Source organism: Syngnathoides biaculeatus, chromosome 22, assembly GCF_019802595.1.
Source record: "Syngnathoides biaculeatus isolate LvHL_M chromosome 22, ASM1980259v1, whole genome shotgun sequence".
Lineage (NCBI taxonomy): Eukaryota > Metazoa > Chordata > Actinopteri > Syngnathiformes > Syngnathidae > Syngnathoides > Syngnathoides biaculeatus.
Window position 1 is genome coordinate 10,677,014 of NC_084661.1, and position 22,234 is coordinate 10,699,247.

Sequence of the window (22,234 nt, forward strand, 5' to 3'; positions counted from 1 at the left end):
GAACATGGAAAACAAAAACGAAAAAAAAAAATCAAACCATAGCATCCTTAACCTGATAATCCCTCGCTCTTTCCCACACCTGCCACCCTTGTCTTGACACGGCAGGATGGATGCCTCATGCTGATGGATGATGATTGTTTCGCACATCTGCCTCGAATTTCAGTTCAAACATGACATGGCGCTATCAGGTCAGGGTGTAGTTTTGAGAAGAATTCTGTTGAGGAGGACGGGATGGAAAATTTCGGCTTACGGGTGAAATTTCAGAATGCACTATAGCCCTTCTTGTAAACTTCATAAAAGCACATGCCCAATATGTCAGAACTTGCTGTTTTTATAATATATAGATATATTTATGTGGGATAAACCCTTTGAAATGCAACATGTGGTTTGCGTGGGGGTCCCAGTACATTTTGGACAACTTGCTGTTGGCTAACAAAGATCTGAACATCAAAATTCAGAATGTTTTTTTTTTTTTTTATAATTTGTTCAAACATTTTTAAAAAGTATAAATCATGTATATCAATGTTTAAAGCTTTTGCCACACAGTTCAAAACTGAGCTTAGGTGAATCACGTTTCTACTGATCATCCTTGAGAGGTTCCTACACCTTAATTGGGTTAGGTTTGGGGTTTGCTAATTAGACATGGGCATTCAAAAGTTTAGAAAATTTCAAATTAAATTCACCTGGAAAGTTTATAGTGAATTTAAGGTTCACCTTAAAGCCAAATATCCTTCACTTTTTGTGAGCATTGTATGTATCCTGATTGGACAAAAGTATTAGGTCATATAAGAATTCAGAAGCAACTGAGTTATGTACTTTTGTCCAAATAGACTACAAGTCCATGCATTCTTCCTAAAACTACACCATGTAGACTTGGAATCCATACAGTTACTTTGACTTATTTCATTGTTGTTTTATTTTGGCAAAGCCTATGACATCACTGGTCTCTACTGGCTTTTTTTCTTTTTTTTTGTGCGAGACTGCACTTGACGGGCATGTGACTTTCGTTTCAGGGATTGGCTCGACTCTTTGGATGGTTTTCTGACAAATAACATTCACCTTCTGATGAATGTAGAGAGTCCAATTTCTGTATAGAATCTATGGGCATAAAATATGCAAGGAAAACGACCCGTGAAATTATGATGTTAGAGACACTGAAAAACTTTTTGGGATGGTTTTTCAAAAAAAAGAAGAACAAGGTTCTGGTGAATGTAGATAATGTCCACTTGATGTGAAGAAAGCGGGGGCGGGTGATTGATTATGATGCGATTGAAACGTTACATGACAATTAATACAAATTATAAAGCCAATCATTGCAAGAAGTTCAAAGAACAATCTAGTGGCCGCTCTGCTCTTCTCTTCCTCGTCTTGTGGCTTCATGCTTGTCTTGTGTCGTGCGACCATGCTTTGCTTCTTGAAGGTTTTCTTCCTTTTCACTCCTTATTTTGGTGCCGCTTCAGACATCCTGAATGTGCCATTTGAGCGACCGCAGAGTCGTATTTCTACCAAGCAGTACAGTTCAGCTGACGGTTTTTGTAAGTTCCATTTTGAAAAGAAGGGAGGAGTACTAAACCGCTTTTTGCAACTCTTCCATTGGCGTAGCAGTGGGTCGCTGTGCTTTGATATGTCTGCTGAACCGTAGTCCTTGGTAAAACACGCGACAGAACCACTGTCAATTCTTTCCTGCACTCTGTGTGGTTCTCTAGTCCGAGTTTTACCTGTATGTGCTAGAGCTCTAAGTTGATGCTACTGTTTCTACATAGAAGAGAAAAAAATGGTTCAACTTTTCGTCTTTTTTGAATGCCTCTTGAGTCAATGTGTGATTTTTTTTTTTTTTCCCCTACCAGGCCTGTGATAGTAGAGATCCCCCACTTTGGCTCCATGCGAGGGCAAGAGCGAGAACTGATCCTCCTGCGGAGCGAGAACGGTGAAACCTGGAAGGAACATCTGTACGACTGCAAGACCGAGGACCTCTGTCAGCTGCTCAACGGCATGGACGAAGGTTGAGATCTTTTTCTTTGGGTGTAACTGAATAAATGTCAGTTCATATCCGAGGTGTGTGTTTGATGTCCGTTTAGAACTTGACTGTGCCGAGGAGCTGCAGAGGAAGAGGATCTGCCGCATCATCACCAAAGACTTCCCTCAGTACTTTGCCGTGGTGTCTCGCATAAGGCAGGAAACTCATCAGATGGGACCTGAGGGCGGGACTCTGTGCAGCCGGAGTGTCCCATTGGTTCAGGCTTCTTTCCCGGAGGGAGCGCTCACCAAAAAGATTAAGGTTGGCCTTCAGGTGAGTTCGGCAAGAACAGACATAAAGGACACTCGAGTTATTTTATTGCTGATTTATGAAGCTATGGTTAAAAGTTGCAGTACATGATTTTACTGCTTCATATTTTACTGTGAAGTTTGAAAATCCACTAAATCGCCTGACACATCTAGAGTATGAAAGAAAATCTGTCATCGACTTCCAACACTGGTCTGACTGTAACATTTTTAATGATGACAGATGTTTTATAGCTGGAGGGCTCCCGAAATTAGGCAGAGGCAACCGGCCCTACATTTTTTAATCTAGGAAAAACTCTGACCATTGTTTCTGGACCCTCAGGCCCAGCCAGTACCAGATGAGACTGTGAAAAAGATACTCGGCAACCGTGCGACCTTCAGCCCGATTGTGACTGTGGAGCCCAGGCGGAGGAAGTTCCACAAGCCCATCACCATGACGATCCCGGTCCCGGCGCTCTCAGGCGAAGGACTTTCTAACGGCTACAAAGGAGACTGCACCCCCTGCCTCCGGCTTCTCTGCAGCATTACAGGTGAAGTGTTGTTTGTGGTTAGTTAAAGCTGAGTGACCAAAGTGTCAAGTGTTTTATGACAGTTTTTGTAAAAAAAGTTTACACGTAGCCAAAAGATCTTCTTCTTTTCCTTTGGGCTTATCCCTTTAGGGGTCGCCACAGCGTGTCATTTTAGATGAATGCTGATTTGTTTGGCACAGTTTTTCGCTGGATGCCCTTCTGATGCAACCCCTCTGCATTTAGCCGGGGGAGAGAAGCTACTGACTCCCCTACATCCATCCATTTTCTTTGCCGTTTATCCTCACAAGGGTCGCGGGGAGTGCTGGAGCCTATCCCAGCTGTCAACGTACACCCTGAACTGGTTGCCAGCCAATCGCAGGGCACATAGAGACAATCACCCGCACTCACAATAACACCTAGAGGCAATTTGGAGTGTCCAATTAATGTTGCATGCTTTTGGAATGTGGGAGGCAACCGGAGTGCCCGGAGAAAAACCCACGCAGGCACGGGGAGAACATGCAAAACTCCAGACAGGCGGGTGCGGGATTGAACCCGGGACCTCAGAACTGTGAGGCTAACGCTTTATCATCTGAGCCACCGTCCTGCTACTGACTCCAATATTTTAAAATTATTATTTTAGGTTGGGTTCTGACATCAAAGGTCTTTTGGAATGATCGCCAGATTACACACTCAGCCAAAGTGATGTCACCATTTATTATTATTATTTTAATCGGAAGCATCTCGTATTATAGGCTGCTCCATCTTTGTGTAAAGCAACAATTCTTTTCAGAGAGAGACATTCACATCGAAAACCTTGCATCGCTATTGGGTCACATGACGAAAAACTCCTAATTGACTTCCATTTTGACATTTTCAATGCCAGACAGTGTATTTTGAATAGAAGCCCGAGAACACAAGATGCCATCATTTCTTTGTATTTTGGGTGCCAGGTGGTACATCTCCGGCACAGTGGGAAGACATCACGGGCACCACTCCCCTCACCTTCGTCAAAGACTGTGTCTCTTTCACGACCAACGTTTCAGCACGGTGAGGAGCCAGACATCCTCTCAAATGTATCAAGTGTTGTACCTCACGTGCTTATCAGATATTTCTGCGCAGGTTCTGGCTGGCCGACTGCCACCAGATCCCAGAGACGGTGGGCTTGGCCTCGCAACTTTACAGGGAGATGATCTGTGTGCCCTACATGGCCAAATTTGTGGTGTTCGCCAAGATGAATGATCCAGTGGAGTCCCGGCTGAGGTGTTTCTGTATGACTGACGACAAAGTGGATAAGACCTTGGAGCAGCAGGAGAACTTTGAAGAGGTGGCCAGGAGCAAAGACATTGAGGTGCTTATTCATGATCAAACAATTCAACTGCTTTGGAGGATCCTCGTGTGTTGTTGTGGAACAATTTCCAAACTTTAATTCTGGAATAATCTATCAGGGTAAAAAAGAAGAAGTCCATGAATGTTTAAAATTGGGATCAAAAATTTGGGCAGACCCTTGTGACTGGAAGAACTACTGTTTAAGTTTGTTTCAGGGGGTTATTCATTAGGGTCAAAAGAAGACCCTACTTGGGGGTAGTTCTTGGGAGGGATCCGGGGCGCTGAGTATTGTACACGGGCATTTGCACCATATTAAATTTTCCCTGGAAATACCTAAAAACTTTTGGTATACCCGTTTGATTACAGAACTATTGTAGAGATTTAATTCCAGGTGAATTTATCACTGTCAACAGCAGACCCTGCTGGGGTTTTGGTACTTCCAGTAGGCCAAGGAACCTTTGAGCCATTCAACATAAGGGTTTTTGTACCAAATTGTGACTCCGAATTTTGCAAGAACCTTGTAGTTGTCCTATGGAAAATCTTACGTAAATGTTCCAGGGACCTGGAGCTGGGGGCCTCAGGACCATTCTTTTCCAGAGACAAATGCGCTAAAAACTAAAGGGTCCCAGTTATTTAGGTGTCCCACATATTTGATGGATCCTTTTAGTTTCAGGAATGACAAGTACAAATGACTATTAGTTTGTGGTTCTTTCGGTGGAAATGGAGCTATAGAGGGGCAGGGACCTGATTTTCAGGGTCCTAGCCTAGTGATTTTAGTAACTTTCAGTATTTAAACGTTTGCACCTATTTGTGGTTCTGACTGATTTCTTTGTGTTCAGGTCCTGGAGGGCCGACCCATTTATGTGGACTGCTACGGCAACTTGACTCCTCTGACCAAAAGCGGTCAGCAGTTAGTTCTCAACTTTTACGCCTTCAAGGAAAACCGCTTGCCCTTCTGTGTCAAGGTACTGCACACATACTACTATATTTATTTTTTATTTTTATTTTAAAAGGTTGGTCGCCGTCCACAGGCACTAACCTAGTTGCTCTTATCATCGATCGACCTGCTAACCACAGGCAACGATTTGTGCAATCAATCTTGGATGGGTTTGCGCTCAGTTAAATTCCTCTTCCTGCGTGTGAACCAGTTGATCACAACTGCGCTTATTAGAACGGGCATTCTCAGGCAAGTCCAATTAGGACTGAAGGAAAGTCCTTCAACCGGTAATGCTCAACTCACACCATTAGCGATGACCAGAGGTGGGAGGAAGACACGTGATAGTTCCGAGTCTTAACTTTCAAATTTCAAATAAATCCCGAGTTATTGTGCCAAAAAGTCAGTCAACTAAATGTGAACCAAGTTGGATGAAGTCATTACATGGGGTGAGCAAGTCAAAAGTTAAGTCATAAAATCTTGCTCAGTCAGAAATATGAAATAGCACACAGACCACTTTGCACTCAGTATCTGTACTTTTGTTCGCTAGCTGGATTAACATTTGCCATCTGAATTTTGTTCCATATTGTCTATTACTTTGTCTTCTCAATGAAACACATATTTCACATGAAGCTTTGTTCATGGTCCACAGGGTAGTGGTTAGCTTAACTTTGACATTAAAGGTAAAGTGCCTATAAACATTCTAAAATAGATATTGTAATGAAATATACAAATAACATTATTCACTTCAGTGTCCATCCGAATATATAAATATGAGCGGAGAGAGCATCATCCATGCGCAAAATTGCGGAAGTCTCATTCGACATCCAAGTGGTCGCCATATTGCCTGCATCGTCTGTTCATTGTGTCACACCGAGACGTTCGCCATTGAAAACCCGCTGTGCCACCTACGATGGGACACGGAAGCTCTTTTCAAAGAACAGAACATCTCACAATCGAGTGAAGTGACTGGGGCAATATTACCCTATTGTTTCGAGCCATATTTAGATGATATGCGGATCACTTCTAACTAACAACTGACTCCCAGACAGTATGTATGACAGTATGTACTGTACTCAGCCGCGAGCGACGACAACACCGTAAAGCGGCCCGGCCAAAGCCCTGATCGCGGCGGATGAGGCGAGGCTTTGTCCAAAGCCGTGCTCGGTGCCGACGGGTACATCGACACATTTAGCACCCCTGATTCGTGTACGCGGATCATTTGTTACATTCTGAGACGGTGACTTCCCTCCGCCCCAAACTATTATCTTTTTTTAGTCGCTATATACTGTACAAACGTACCTGTCATTTGGAACCCACAAAGCTCTCGTCCTTTGCATCCGTGCAATCCATTTTTCACGATGAACTAGCTCTTTTTGAAAAGTATGAAGAATGAATCCCTCCTCCCGAGTGTTCGAACAATATCCAGCAATACAACGAGCCGGCATTTTGGCTAACACGAAGGAACAAAGAGCTACCTTCCCACAGGTAAAACTAATAGAAACATACGAGTCCACTTGAGGGGGGTCCTGCCATGTACGTCACTTCCTGCTTCTTCTCGAAAACAAATCCCTTGAGAGGATTTTCATGGCGGGAGTTACAAAAAGCCGCATACGTCAAAATCATGTTTTCTGGTGACAAAACGGATGGGTCCATGCCGGCTGCTTTTTTTTCCATTAATAACATACTAAAATTTTTGCGCCCACTGCGCCCTACCCAACTCGAGTCACCCACCCCTTTGTGACAACTATGCATGAAAGCATGAGGGAGCTCAACAAATCATTTTACCCCTTCACTGCAGGTACGAGACCCTAGTCAGGAGCCCTGCGGCCGCCTTACCTTCCTCAAAGAGTGCAAGAGCACAAAAGGCCTGCCGCAAACGGCTGTGTGCAACCTTAACATCACGCTGCCCGCCGCCAGAAAGGTAAGACGCAAGAGGCCATTTTGTGTCGTCACTTTCATACTCATCTTCACTGTCAGGGAAGTAGCAGCGCTAGGCTAAAAGATTGAGGAAGACTGCCCAAAATTGTGTCTTTTATCTGTTTAGGCTTTCTCTCAGTTTCTATGGGTTCTTGACTATATGCCGTGATTGCTTGTCATGGGCTGTTTTCTTTTGTCATTTGGATGCTTTTTGGCTGAGGGCTTTAAAAAAAAAAAAAAAAAAAAACAACATTTTTACTTTGCTGTCAGGCTTGCGTTTTCTTTTTGTTTTGTGTGTGTGTGTGGCTTGACTTCTTTGACGTTTTTGCATTTTATCATGGCGCTTTTTGATTTGCCGTTGGTTTGGTGACTTTTTTTTCTTTTGCTGCGTTTTGCCACAGTGGCTTCTGGAGCTTCTGTCAATCACTCTTATCACACCCTGATGTTTCTCCCCCCCCCCCCCCCCCCCTTTTCCTCTTGCTTTTCATTATGTGACTCCTTCCCACCTACCCCACTCCCTGTCCGCTTCTTCAATGCATCTTGGGAACCAGGAAATGGAGTCAGATGCTGAGGATGAGGTAAACTACACCCCCCCCTCCCCTCATCATGCACCAACCTCCGCTAGAACTGCTAAGCATAGGCTCTCGCCGCTGCCCCAAGGGAAATGTAACACTTTCCCTTGTTAAAAGTGCTGACTTTTGCATGTGATCATTCAGATACTTGCTCTTAATCCAATGTAATACCAATTACGTATGTCTTTTGATTTCAAAATTGTATTCCAATTAAAAAGAAAACAACTTTTAAAAACCAACATTGTAAATACACGAACAAATCTGATGTCAAATTAGCTGTTAAATAAGAATGTGTTTTTCAAAGTCCAGATCCTGTTCCAATTGGCCGCAGAGTAAAATTTTAGTGCTGCGTTCACCTGATAGCCAACTTGTGTTGTTTGCTATTGTTGCAGACTGAAAAGCCCGAGCGACGTCATACCTTTGCATCGCTAGCCTTACGTAAGCGCTACAGCTATCTGGCCGAGCCTGCACTGAGTGAGTTTTGTCATTTTCACTAACAAAATTAAAACAAAACAAAAAAAAATACCTTCATTGAGAACCGCTCGTGATGAGTATCATGATTCATGTGTCCAAGGCGTGGGACTACATAAACGTTTCTCTTCCTGACACAACATGCACTGTCCACATGCTTGTTTACGACATGGTACATCTTTTTTTTTTTTTTTTTTGCATGAATTGTTTCGAAATTGTTGTGCTCTGCTTGCCCACGTTGTTTTGACTCGTTCTTCCTCTGGCTTTGGTTTTGAGAAGCTCAGCAACATCAGCATCTTTCCTTGACTGTCCAATTGAATCAGTGTTTCAGGTATTTCAATGGGTGTCAAAGAAAGATTTGCTTTACTTTTTCATTTGTTCCATCTGACGTTGAAGCTCTTTGTGGTGATTGTGGCTGTTTTTGGTTTTTTTTTTTTTTTTTTTTTGTGGGACAGCCATGCATGTGAGGAGGTCTTCAGTTTGGCTGTTGGTTTCTTTGTGTAGTATCAGCTTGTCGCCATCTTTTTATTGACTGTGCATGACAAAATGGGCCGAAAGTCGGTGTCGGAGGACACATTTTGTCATGTTTAAATACAGGCAAAGGGCTTGTTTGAACTGTCATTAGAAGAACTCTCCCGTGTAACAGTGGGACCAAACAGATAAAAGGCACTTAAAATGTGGTTAGAAATGAGAAGCAGAGCCATACACTGATGTTGGAACAATCTCTGATTGAAGAGAAGAGCTGCTTTTGAAGTAATCCTGGTGCATTTGCCCTACCATGTTTCTTTTGCCCATTCGGTGCCACTGTCTTTCTTTTTTTTACTTTGCTGCTTTGATGGGCTTCATTTTCAATCATCCATTTTGTTGTGGTTGTTATTGGGTTTTGAGACATCATCTGAAGAGAATTTTTTGAAATCCATCGTCAAATACTTGAATATCTGAGCACTTCATAAAACTGCTTTGTTCTTCGTTTAATAGCAGCGCTGCGTCACTGACCAACTCTCCCTCCTCTGATCTCTTCTTCCTCTTCTTTTTCCGCATCTTCTTTTCTTTGTCCATTTTTGTTGACTACTCCACATCCTTTTGATCCCCCCCCCCCCATTACTTCTCTATCACTGTTTCTCCAAATTCCGCTGAAGAAACAGCAGTTGAGCGAAGCACACCAGCCGCAAGAGCACTGCCTAGTGGTCACCCTCACAAACCTGTCGTTTCAACCAGACCTTACCCACCATGGTCGGCTGCTCCTCTTACCGTCCTTGGCCAAGCAAGGCTCGGCAGAGTGGGCGGTTCCGTCGTCGCTACCGATTCACCTGCCAGCTCAGCAGCTGCTTCTCCACTGAAATCTGCCTGGCCCTTCTCCCCGTCACCTGCATGTTCTCCACCAATTAGATCCAGCACAGGAGCTCCGGTGCCAGCACCCAACCTGGCATCCCCAGACACACTGCCCTCCTTCCCTGTGCGATCTTATAGGACTACGCCATCACCCATTAAAGCAGTTATCCAGCAGGGCCAGTATCCTGTGCAGGTGTCTGCCAGCTTGGTGTCCTCTGCCGATTCATGTACACCTGCCACAGATCATATTTCTATTGAAGGTCTTTCCTCAGCGTACACATCAAGGACCTCCCCAATCCGCTCCATACCAGATAAGTCCACAACTGTTCCAATTTCACCAAAGAAAACATACAACATCTACAGTACTAGTATGCCTTTTAAGATAGATACAGCTGCACCAAATTCTTACTCTGGTAAAAGCCTCTCCACCTTGTCTTCTTTGAAGACCTCTTCCGATTCAACCCTGTCAGCACGAGGAGGGAAGACCTCCCATTCGTCACTCTCCTCGACCGGGAAGACAACCATTGACTCATCTGAGTTGTCCATGGTGAATGGGAACATTTCACCTATCAAATATCCATCATGCTTCTCTACACCCTCATCACCTTCTTCCCGGCTCCTATCTGAGAGAAGTCTTCAGGAAAGAATCCAAGCCACCACCCAGGCAGCAACGTCAGGCATCAGCGCTGCCATAAATGAAGCCATCGACTCGTATTCTGCTCGGGACTATAGCACACTTAAATCACTGTCACACCCTCTTATATCTCCCTCAGCAAGTTCTGCTTACGGTTCTCTGAGATCTGCTGCTGCCTCCTCAATTCCCGTAGTTACGTCAAATACGGTGACTGTACCTGTATACTCATTGGTCAGTGTCATGACAGAGACACCTGTCAAACCAGGGCCAGGCTCTCTCAAAATGGCACTTCCTGAATTACCTCACACCTCACCCTCTACTTCTACACCATCTTGCGTTACAACCTCCAAAATAAAGTCCCAGTTGAAATCGCCCCCCTACATCACGCCGCCCATCATCCATCACGGCGCCGCATCAAACCAGGAGATACTAAAAGATGTAGCAGACATGAAAGAAGACCTGATGAGAATGACCGCTATCTTACAGACGGACACGCAGACGGCCGCTAAAACGGTCCAAACGTCATGCACGAGCACTCCTCGTGAGGCCAAGTTAGAGGACGATGAGCCATACACGCTCGTTGAGAAAGTGAAGAACGATTTAGTGAAGGTGAGTGAGATATTACAGAAGGACATTGTGAATCAAAGTAAAGAGAGTGTTGTAGAGGATGGCTGGGAGGAATTTTCCACAGATGAGATTAAGGAAGCCCAAAGAAACACCATCCCTGACCAATACACTTCCTGTGATGAAAGCTCGCATCTGCTTAAGCAACAGTCAAACAATGAGCTCGATTTGGTTAAGGTGGTAGATTATTTAGCTAATGACATTGGGGCTAGTTCCCTTTCCAAAATTGCAGAATTGAAAAGTAGATATGAAAAGGAGGTAAAGGTGGAAGGGGAAGAGAAACAGAAACGTGTTCTGAAGCCTTCCATGACGCTGCAGGAGCACAAATTGAAAATGCCTCCACCGGTGTCCGGCATGCTCAGGTCTCCATCGGAGAAGGACCTAAGCAAACTTGCTGAGTCGTATCAGGGGACTGACACCATTCTTGAGTCCCCAGAGGACCTGTCTCATGAGCAGGATAAGAGTCCGCTGTCTGACAGTGGCTTTGAGACTAGAAGCGAAAAGACACCTTCCGCTCCTCAGAGTGCAGAAAGTACAGAACCCAAGCCTTTGTTCACAGATTCTCCTATCCCTCCCAGTGTCTCTGAGACCAGGTCAGAGGAAGTCCATATTACTGGCCTCTCAGATGAGCCAGTCTTTGTGGAGGAGGCTGCATCTGCTTTACCTTCTGCCCAGTTCAGTGCAGCTTCAGCAAGTTCGGTCGACGTCGCCCCGATGACTGTTCCAGAAGACGACTCGATGAGCATGTGTCTGAAAGAGGAGACTCATATTACCACTTCGACCAGAATGGTCTATCACAAGTCTCAGCTCACTGATGGTGCTGAGGGGATTGATGAGGCCATGTCAGTGCGAGAGCTCATGAACGCTTTCCAGTCTGGTCGGGACCCATCCAGCGACCTTGCAGGCCTCTTTGAACACAAAGCTAACCAGGATTCAGTCAAAGGTGACGAGGTGTCGCCGAGATTTCTGGACCGGGACATTAAATCCAAACAAAAAGTAGAGCGGATAATTGAGGTTCATATTGAGAAAGGCCATAGCACAACAGTTCCGACTGAAGTGTATATCAGGGAAACTAAGAAGCACCCTGAGCTTTACATCTACAAAGGTGAGCGAAGCATTAAGGAACTGCTCGATTATGACGAGAGCCAGCAAGAAGAGGAGGAGTTGATCGCTGAAGAATTCTTGACCCCTTTCTTGGAAACATCACGCGTCAACACGCCAGTTTCCCAGGAGGAGGACAGTCGGCCGAGCTCTGCTCAACTCATAGCTGATGATTCTTACAAAGCCCTAAAACTACTCAGTCAGCATTCTATAGAATACTGTGATGATGAGCTGTCAGAGATCAGAGGAGAGTCTTACCGGTTTGCTGAGAAAATGCTCCTCTCCGATAAACTTGACACATCCTCAACACGTCATTCAGATGCAGAAGATTCTCCAATGTTGACTGACAGGAACCTAACATCTGAGCAGCAAGATAGCACCAAAAGGGATTTTGTGTCCAAGTCATCAAAAGACAGATCCCCGAAAGGGGGAACATTTTTGCAGAGGGAAGAACCACCACAGTTTGATAAAGTTACAGTGCTCCATTATTCAACTGAACAAGGTAGCCCCAAACATGCAGTTTGGATGAGGTTTACAGAAGATAAGCACGATAGGAGCCGGGACAAGCTCCTCTATGAGGACAGGGTGGACCAAACTGTAAAAGAGGCGGAAGAAAAACTCTGTGAAGTTTCCCAATTCTTTCGTGACAAAACAGAAAAGCTGAACGATGAGCTTCAGTCACCTGAGAGAAAGCCGGTCCGACGAGAATTAAGGGAGCCGAGGTCGTGGCCGAGCTCAGCGTGCAGCAGCCCTCAGAAAGCTAAGGCGGGAGAAGAGGCATTCAATAAAACCAAACTCAGCAGCATTTTACCTGCTGAAAAGAAAAGCTCTAGCTTGCCTGGTAGTCCTCAGAAAAGCCACCTACCTAAGACCTGTGAGTCTGAGCCCTCCTCTCCTTCCCACATAAAATCTACATCCAAAGTTACTTCTGTGAGGATGAAGTTTGAATCTGACGCTCAGAAAAATTCTCAGTCTAGTCCCACCAAAACACCCCCTCCAGTTAAACCAAAACCTTCTGTTAAGAAATTACAGGAAAGCAAACTCCCTGTTTACCAATTTTTTACTGATAGAAAGACATTGAAAGTTACAGAAATATCACAGGAGGAAAGTACTAATAATCAAGACACAGAAAGCAACAAAGCAGCCCTAATGTCACCCAGGTGCACAAAACTGTTGCCAAATAGAAATGTCCCAAATGTGTCATTACAACGAACACTTTCAGAGAATGATAGCGACGCTAAAAAACATGAAGTCACGAGCAAAGTCTCAGCAGACATTTTAGGACTAGACAGTGAGTGCCTAATAAATAAAAACTTAAGGAAGAAGTCAGAATCCCAAATTCCAGTAAGAACGAGATCAAGTTATAATGACAATGACCTCCCTTTGAAACATTCGCTAGCAAAACTCTCACACATTCCAACATTGTCAAAAAGTAAAATCGTTGAAGCAGCTAGCGCCAAAACAGATGAAAATGTTACTTTTGAGATCCTTGATAATGCTCCCAAGGATTCCAATTCCAATAACATACTCAGTTCAAGAGACATTCTGGAAAATGTCATAACATCTCCAAGTGTCACAATAGCCAAAGAGAATTTCAAAGGCCTTAAAACGCTACCTGTTTATGCCAGTCTCCAGGTGGGCCGTCAGGCTGAACGGGAGGCCAAAGGAGTGCTGCACGCTGTCAAACAAAAGTCAGTTTCTGCACTTGGTCCTCTCAGTCCTGATGATGACACTCTAGAACAAATCTCCTTCATAGATAGCTCAGGGAAAAGCCCCATTACGCCGGAGACCCCCAGCTCCGAGGAGGTCAGCTATGACCTCACTAAAACTCCTGATGGCTTCGTTGGTTTGGTGCCAGATAAGCCCAGCCCAATTATGGAGGTAGCTGAGGAATTAGAAGATGACGAAGGAAGAGACGTCATCTTTTTTAAAGAGAACCAAACTGAAATGAAAAATAGCATCAATACTGCTCAAGCAGACCTTGCGAATGCTAACATGCAGGACACGGCAATAACTGATAACTATCACAGAATAGAGAATAGCTCCACCCTGCAAGAAAGCACTGCCAACGAGTGTGATGAAAAAATGGTACAGGAGGCTTACAAGGACAAAGGTGTTGCATACATTGAATTTCCTCCTCCTCCTCCTTTGGACCTCTCTGAAACGTCCGAACCAGACAGAAAAGGTTCTTGTGCTTCGTCAGAAAATGAGACCGAAATGATGGAAGTAAATTTACAGGAAGAACAGGAGAAGCAGAAAATAATTGAACCAATCATACGCATTCAGCCCCCTTCGCCAGTGCCACCGGATGTGGACAATAGTGAATCCAATGACGAGGAGGACGATGATGAAGGGTCAGTCTTTCACCCGATTCCCTCGAAGAAATTCAGTTTCAGAGTTCCCAAGGAAGAGGTGGACCAAAAGAGGAGGGAAAAGGAAAATCAGGCCAAATTGAAAAAACATGACAAAAATGGAAATGATAAAGAACCACTGCTTGCAACCAATGGCTCGAACGGTTCTAATGGTTCCAATGGCAAGGGAGAGGACTACGAATGCGAACAAAATGGAAACGACCAGTCCATAACAGATTGTTCACTTGCCACAACAGCTGAATTTTCCCATGACACCGATGCAACAGAGATAGACTCTCTAGATGGGTATGACCTCCAAGATGAGGATGACGGCTTGTACGAACAAGCTGACTTGAAGTCATTAGGTTCTATGGAGAGCCGACGAGATGTCTGGGCAACTGATACGTTCAGGCCCTTAGACCGCTCTTTTACAGCCACTAAACTGGAAGTTATTGAAGAAGAGAAAACCCCTGAGGAATGTCTAAAGGACCAGAAAGACATCCCTTCAGATGGTGGGAAACCGAATGACTCTCACAAAGATGGGGTTGAAATGAACGGAGAGAAACACTCCCCTAAAAAGGGGTTTTCCGATACATACTTTAGCTATAAGTTAGAAGAAGAGTTTAATTCTCCTTTTAAGACTGTAGCGACTAAAGGGCTGGACTTTGACCCATGGCCCAGTAAAGGTGCTGAAGAAGATATTGTCGACATGGGAGGATTGCAGGCGAGCAACGGTGAGCTGAAGCCTTTCGGGCTGGCAGTCGACGAGCAATCTCAGGCCACCACGCCAGACAGCACCACCGCCCGCACGCCGACAGACGATAGCACGCCGACGAGTGAGCCAAACCCCTTCCCGTTCCATGAGGGAAAGATGTTTGAGATGACGCGCAGTGGTGCGATTGACATGAGCAAGAGGGACATGGTGGAGGAGAGGCTCCAGTTTTTTCAGATTGGTGAGCATTCCTACTCATCGGGCAGGTATAGGGTCAGGGATGCAGAGGTAGATGACAGTGATCAGGATCCCATGTGTATCCCTGTAGTTGTCCCTCATGTCCCTGTACAGACAACGACTGTCCAGCTAGAAATACCAAATGTTGCTGGCAGAGACACAGTCGCCAACACCAAATTCACCACATTTAGAGCAAGATTGGACTTTTCATCTGATAAGAATTCGGAATCTCCAAGCAGTTTAAATGATTCTAAGCAATTAACTTCGGTTTCAGATGTAGATATTGTAACCTATGCAAATTTCCCTAATTATCTCACAGAGTATTTTTTAAACTCCAGTGGTCCTTTGGACACACTTTTAGAGACTTTTGAGGATTTGGGTAGCACTTTCTCTCATGGCCCAAATTACCCTTCTGCACCTTCTCAAAAAGAAACGACCGGCCCACAAACGTTGAACACAAGTAGCAATACCAGTGACCCTCACTTTATTTAAGATGGCAGTACGAGGTTGTTGGTACTCATAACCTTTGCTTAGCCAGCTCAAGAACAGCAAAGAGATTTTTCCTCATGTAGCAATAAGAAGCACAAGATGCATAGAGGTTATATAATACATATGCAAGTCCAGGTTAGGACCCCTTTGAGAACTCATTTCCTGAATTTTGACTCCCAGTGATCAAAGCCATTAGAGACAGTTTTGAAAGCACAAGGGATGAAGAATCGGGACAAAATTTCTCAAGAACTATATACGGCAAGGGAAAGACATAGTTTAGCCAAAAGACACCAATAAGCAAAGTATTGACAAAAAGGTACATTAGTAGGCATGCCTCTTACCTTCTGGACCAAACCATTCCCAAGGGAGCTGAAAGTTAGAGGTGAGAGAACCACTGTTGAGAACTGAGAGAGCTGCAGGGACACGTCCTTTTCAGCACCATCTAGACGAGCTTCTAGACATTCCTGCCCTGCACTCACCGCTAGCTCGACCTGCACCGGCATCACCGGCAACACATCAACACCCATCTGCTAGTGCTGAGAGAGCTGAGGTTGAGCAGCCGTGCAGGAGGAAGAGTAGGCCACTCGGAGGGGAGGAGCAGAAGGAGGAAGGGAGTGAGGTTGACCAATCACGAGTCCCGTCATCGCAAACCCGACTAGTTTGTAAACTCTTTTTAAACACCTTGTGTATCTTCTTCTCGTATGCATGTAGCTGTCATGAGTGTTCTGTGGTGTCGAGTGTAGAATCCACTTGTTTGTGTCGTCCTTGTGTCGTATGATGAAGCCCTGTCAGAATGAATTTGTGATGTTTTTTTCAAAATTGATATTTAGTGGAAGGTTTTGTCTGGAGCTAGTGAGTGCTTTATTCTTGAGTTATTGTGTGACATTGCTCGTTAAGTCCAGGTTAAGGATTAGCCTCTGTAGCCGTGACAAAGAACCTCTCGATCTTTAGGAGAATTTGTCTGCGTATGATATGGTGTTGGTTCTGGTCTGCTTGCCCAACCTTTAGTGTGGTGTTTTTGACCCATTGGGTATGCTGAGAAAACAATCCATCAAAGCCAACTTGACAATCAGGCCTCCCGTGTCTTGTTGCGTGAGTGCAGACTGATGCGTTCTGATGTCAAGCGGCGGCCGTGAGTTGCTTTCGTCAGCTAAGGGAATGTTGCTCGATGGTTTGTGACGTGAAACTTTACTACTAACAATACTACCCGAAAGTCGGACTTAGTGCTTTTCTGGCCTCACAGATCAATTTTGCATTGCACCCAGAGACTAGAAATCATAAACATCACACACGGTTCATTCTAGAACTGAAAATGACTGAGGAAAGTTTGGCCAGAAAAGTTGAGACAGTGAGCTCGAGATAGTCTTCCATGTATTTCACCAGCACTTACAACCACTGACTTAAAGTATCTCACATCCTCTATCACATATGTGACAACGTAGGTATGAATAATAATAATAATAATTTCAGTCCATATTCATTCGTCAGGTGCTCTTGTGTGTTATCTCATTCTCAGTCACTGAGCTCTTCATTATATTTGTTTACCCCTGTGTCGCAACCTCTAATTGTTTTTTTTTTTGGGGGGGGTGCTGCGCTGACCGGTTTTAGGTCCTCAGAGTCCCTGCGAGAGGACGGACCTCCGCATGGCCATAGTTGCCGATCACCTGGGACTCAGCTGGACTGGTGGGTCCACACACAATGCAAGAACATTACACGCACTGCATATCAGATGACGTAGGTGCTCACCCTAGTTCTTGAGCTCTGGTTTTGCTGTGCATGCTGCCATCTGGTGGATGCTTTTTGTAGTTTCCCAAAAAATGCGCTGCAGTGATGTGGTCGCAGTCATCAACACATGACATGAGAATCATGCCCATACACTTTGCACAAAGGGGGGGGGGACATTTTGTGCTCTCCAGGGTCACATTTGTTTTATTTGAATAGAAAGAAAAATCGTGCATGACATTCACAGATGAGGAGGAAAAATGTGATCATAAAATGCTAATCGTAGTTGTAATTATTTCCATTATAAATCATTGAAAAAAATCAAAAATCTTTAATAATGATATAATGTTAGAATTTATGTAATTACAATTAATTTACCAATTTAATACAATTAATACAGATGTTAAATATAAACATATATAACATTGATGTACTAATTTTCTTAATTATTAGCCATTTATTCAATAAGTTACATATAAAGACTGTATGCATTACAGTACTTATGATACAATAAATAAACTTAAATATTGAATGAGCTTTAAGAAATAAATTATAAAACATGCAGTTTATTTTCAATAAGTATCGTTAAATTTTCAATAGGTTTTAGCTAATTTAATTATTCATCAATTCATTTTCCATTCTTCGTTTCCCAACTAGGGTTGGGGGGGTGCTGGAGGGTTTCCCAGCTTTCTTCGGGCGGGGGGGCAGGCTACACCCTAAAATGGTCGCCAGCCAATCGCAGGGCACTCATAAACAGACAAACACTCGCACCCACATTCACACCTACGGGGAATTTGGAGTATTTGAACCCCAGTCCTCAGACATGTGAGACAGATGTCCTCACCAGTTGTCCACCGTGCCACCAGAATATAATTACATTTTGTATTATTTCATTAAAGGTATAATAATTGTGTATGTATAAAATAGTTTATATTACTAGTATTATCTATATTTTATTTAGAGTAATTAATTAATTAATCCAGTTGTAAAGTGTACGTGTATTTTATTTCAATTTCTATATACTGTATAATAGTAATATTGTGTTAGTTATAATAAATACGTTAACCATTTGTTTAGTTAAAATATATGTACACAATCATTGGGTAGACTTCTTTTTCTAATTTATTATTAATAATGAATCAGTTAAATCATCATCAATCATGAAATTATAAACAATGAACAAAATAGCTTCATCCTTTTTTGGGACAAGAAAAATTAAAAAATAAATGCAAGTATTCCCAGACTCTTGAAGTGCTCAGTTGGCTGGATGAAAGAATAGAACCCCAGCCCTTCTTTTGCACTGTTCATTTTGAATGTGTAGAAATGTAATCATGCCACTTCCATATTTTTTTATAATAGCGTGCCCATTTCGAAGTTGACAGGCACACGAGGAAATCAGGGCGTGGTCTCCTCAGACCAGCACACGCCAGAAAACCTGCACTGCAGCATCAGCCCACACCCCACCGCACGTGTGTGCATCTGTGCACAGTGTGGCAGGATGTCGGGGCGTGCCTGGACGACCAGCGGAGTCGTTGAACACTTCTGATACATTTTTAATGCGGGGCCAGCCAGAGACAGCACTGCACACAACAAGTGCCCGAATGTTCTCTCCGCCTTGAATTTATTGCCGCTTTTCCTTTTAGTGCCTGTAGAGCTGCTCTGCAGGGGGACGAGCACAGACCATCAAATTACTTAGCTGAGAGAGACGCTCGAGGTTTATGAATAAGTGTTTTTGCTAAGGTGCTAAGAGTTAGGAATTTAATAATGTTCACTATCACAGATATCAATTCAGCAATTAGTTTACGGACGGGGCGAATCATCAGTTTTATTGATTGTTTCTGCATTTATTTATTTATTTTTTTTTGCGGCTTCTGTTGTTCAAAGTGCACCCGACTAAAGGGCTCGGTTTTCATTGATAGAATATTCCATCCATCCAACCATTTTCTTAGCCGCTTATCCTCACGATGGTCACGGAAGTGCTGGAGCCTATCCCAGCTGTCAACGGGCAGGGGGCGGGGTACACCCTGAACTGGTTGCCAGCCAATAGCAGGGAACATGGAGATAGATGGCAATTGCACTCACAATCACACCTATGGGCAATTTAGAGTGTCCAATTAATGTTGCATGTTTTTGGGATGTGGGAGGAAACTGAAGTGGCCGGAGAAAACCCACACAGGCACGGGAAGAACATGAAAACTCTACTCAGTCCTCAGAACTGTGAGACCAACGCTCTAACCAGTTATTCCACCGTGCCGCCATTTCATAAAATCAAATATGCTAATTTTATAAAATTGTCTGAAATTTCAGTTTACAACTTTTCCAAACACTGCACATAGTGATTTCCCCTAGCGTCAGCGCAAGCCATATTTGTACATGAGTTAAAAAAAATGTGCCGTAGTCCCTAATTAACACAGTAGTATTGTCATAATTAAAGAAACATTTATTCAAAGAGCGACAATGTTGTTGAACGATGTTGCCGGGTGTGTTGCAGAGCTGGCCAGGGAGCTGGACTTCTCCGTGGAGGAAATCAACTCAATCCGGTTGGAGAACCCGAACTCCCTGACGGCGCAGAGCTTCATGCTGCTAAAGAAATGGGTGCACAGGGACGGTAAAAACGCCACAAGTAAGACAAGGGTGCTGTCGACAAAGTAATTGCCCCCCCCCCCCCCAAAAAAAAAGATCTCATGATCCTTTGTTTCTTCTCTCCAGCGGACACTTTAACAGCGGTGCTGACTAAGATCAATCGGTTGGATATTGTGACTTTGCTGGAAGGGCCCATATTTGACTACGGTAACATTTCAGGCACTCGCTGCTTTGCCGATGATAACGCAGTAATCCCGGATCAGTCCGATGGTAAATCGTAGTCCACCCTAGCTCCTACACTATACTCTTTCACGGCCTGATTTACTAAGATCCCAAATAGCGGGCGCTAAATTGCGTGTTCACTCGCTTCAACAGATTGCGTGTGCTTTTGGCAGCAGGTGTAAAATTGGTGGAGACCATCATATTTCAACGAGGGTTTTGCGATCTAGGTAACCCTGGTTAGTTTTCAACATTGGACAATTTGTGACAGGAGCAAGAACAAGTTAAGGTCCAAGTGATGGAATTGGAAGTGTTAGTGGAACAAGCAAACAAACACATACTGTTACCTTGAGATACAAGTGAAGTGAGTTTTTCGAAATATGAGCCAGCATTCTGATTATTTTTTTTCCATTTTATTTATTTTGTTGTGACTCTAGTGAGCAAAAATGTGTGATGATAGTACCATTTGGGATGTTAATTGAGCTCAGTTCGCTTCATTACATGGCATTTTTGCAGATAGTGAGCAATTCTTCCAAAAAGAAGCGTCGAGCTAGTCATTCCCACTCCATTGTTCACTATCAAACTAAACATAAAACAAAGAGAATTACACTTTTTTTTGAGAGAACAAGCACACAACCGTCCACTAGCTTGATCCTAACACAATGCAAAACGCTAGTGACGGGCCAACAAATAATATCAATTGTGGGAATATTTTAACCCTTAAAGGAAGGATATTTGACCACATATTGGATAAACATGTTGTAAGACAACATAACATAGAACATAACATCACTGCAGTTTACAGAGTCACTTCCAGTAGTTGTGAAAATCTTTGTTTCCATTTTTACGACTGTTATAATGACCCCCAGCGTCGACATCATAATCAGAAATAACATAATGCGCGAGGCGTAAGCAGTTGACCCACCCGCGACGCATTTTGTTGTCCATTCGAGCGCCACCCGAAAAAACCCGGAAATAATATCGCAGCGCACCGCAAGCGGTTGACTCACCCATGACGCGTTTTGTTATTGTCAATTCGAATGCCCCCCCGATTTAAAAAAAAAAAAAAAACAACCAAAAAATAATGGAAATGACATCATGCGCGCTGCGCAACCAGCGCAATTTTGTTATTCTGTATGACGCAGTCTCTGTACACCGACGTGTCCCGGTAGTGACTGTTGTTTTTCTTCTAATCGGGGACTACCGTACTCCCCCCCCCCCCCAATCATGGCTCCAAAGAATGCAAATTGCTTGTTTAAAGTTATTCTCCACTTTTGTTAATAAAAAAAGTTTACGAGGCTGGGGGGCCGAGTCACTACAGACACGGCAATGCACTCCCAATCTAGCGTACTCTACTAGTAAAGCATACATTTTTAGCAAAAAATAAATATTTCTTAAATTATTTTACTATATAAAATATTTAAACTATTCATGTATTTCTACTATGCAGTTTATTATCAGGAAAAGCTAAAAAAAAAAAGGCTTTAAAAGACTAAATTTTTAGGCTTGGAACACATTATTTGTTTGTCCATTAATTTTAATTGGAAACATCGATTCAGTTTTTGAACAAATCACTTCTCGAACCGTTTTCTGGAACAGATTGTGGTCGAGAACCGAGGCATCACTGATATGTGTCCATCAAATGTAACACTGCATTTAAAAGTTCAAAATAATCTGGCATCAGTCCTTCTTGTGACTGGCCCCAAAGAATCAGAATCAGAATCTTCAAAATAGCATTGCTGAATAAACGATGCGTCGGAATAATTTCAAAAATGTTTAAAGAGTTGAAAAGTTCTCCCCGCCCACTTTCATTTCGCTTATACTTTGCTGGCTCCACTTTGCGTGTTGGTCTGCACCTGCCTTTAAGACGAAGATCTTAAAAGACACAAAAGTCAGTCGGTCAGTGAAATTTGAATTTGAAATTTGTCACAGGTTTGATGAATCACATTGCGTGTGCTGAATGAATCAATTTGCATATACCCCTCCCACAACTGCGAGGCAATTTAGCGCGTTCGGCAGACGCCGTTTCCACATCTGTTAGCGGGCGCAATCAAGTTTGCGCCCGTTTTTGCATGTGTAAACCTTTAGTAAATCAGGCCCTTCGTCTATCACCTTTCCGTCCTTCACCGCTCCTTACCTGCTCTCTCTCTCTCTTTCTCTCTATCTCTCTTTCTCAGCCAGACACGCCCCCAAACCTCGCTAGTGCAACCAATCA

General features: G+C 43.6%; 1 protein-coding gene across 1 annotated transcript in view; it reads left to right on the forward strand.

Annotated features, from left to right (window-relative positions):
* LOC133495201 (ankyrin-3-like) overlaps nucleotides 1-22,234 on the forward strand; it is a 105,915-nt gene that overhangs the window by 69,758 nt on the left and 13,923 nt on the right. The window contains exons 31-42 of the mRNA XM_061809554.1: nucleotides 1,848-2,002; nucleotides 2,079-2,290; nucleotides 2,606-2,813; nucleotides 3,743-3,839; nucleotides 3,912-4,140; nucleotides 4,958-5,083; nucleotides 6,854-6,976; nucleotides 7,524-7,550; nucleotides 7,937-8,018; nucleotides 17,104-17,178; nucleotides 19,709-19,840; nucleotides 19,927-20,070. Coding sequence (XP_061665538.1) covers nucleotides 1,848-2,002; nucleotides 2,079-2,290; nucleotides 2,606-2,813; nucleotides 3,743-3,839; nucleotides 3,912-4,140; nucleotides 4,958-5,083; nucleotides 6,854-6,976; nucleotides 7,524-7,550; nucleotides 7,937-8,018; nucleotides 17,104-17,178; nucleotides 19,709-19,840; nucleotides 19,927-20,070 — 1,610 coding nt within the window. The remainder of the gene's footprint in view (nucleotides 1-1,847; nucleotides 2,003-2,078; nucleotides 2,291-2,605; nucleotides 2,814-3,742; nucleotides 3,840-3,911; nucleotides 4,141-4,957; nucleotides 5,084-6,853; nucleotides 6,977-7,523; nucleotides 7,551-7,936; nucleotides 8,019-17,103; nucleotides 17,179-19,708; nucleotides 19,841-19,926; nucleotides 20,071-22,234) is intronic.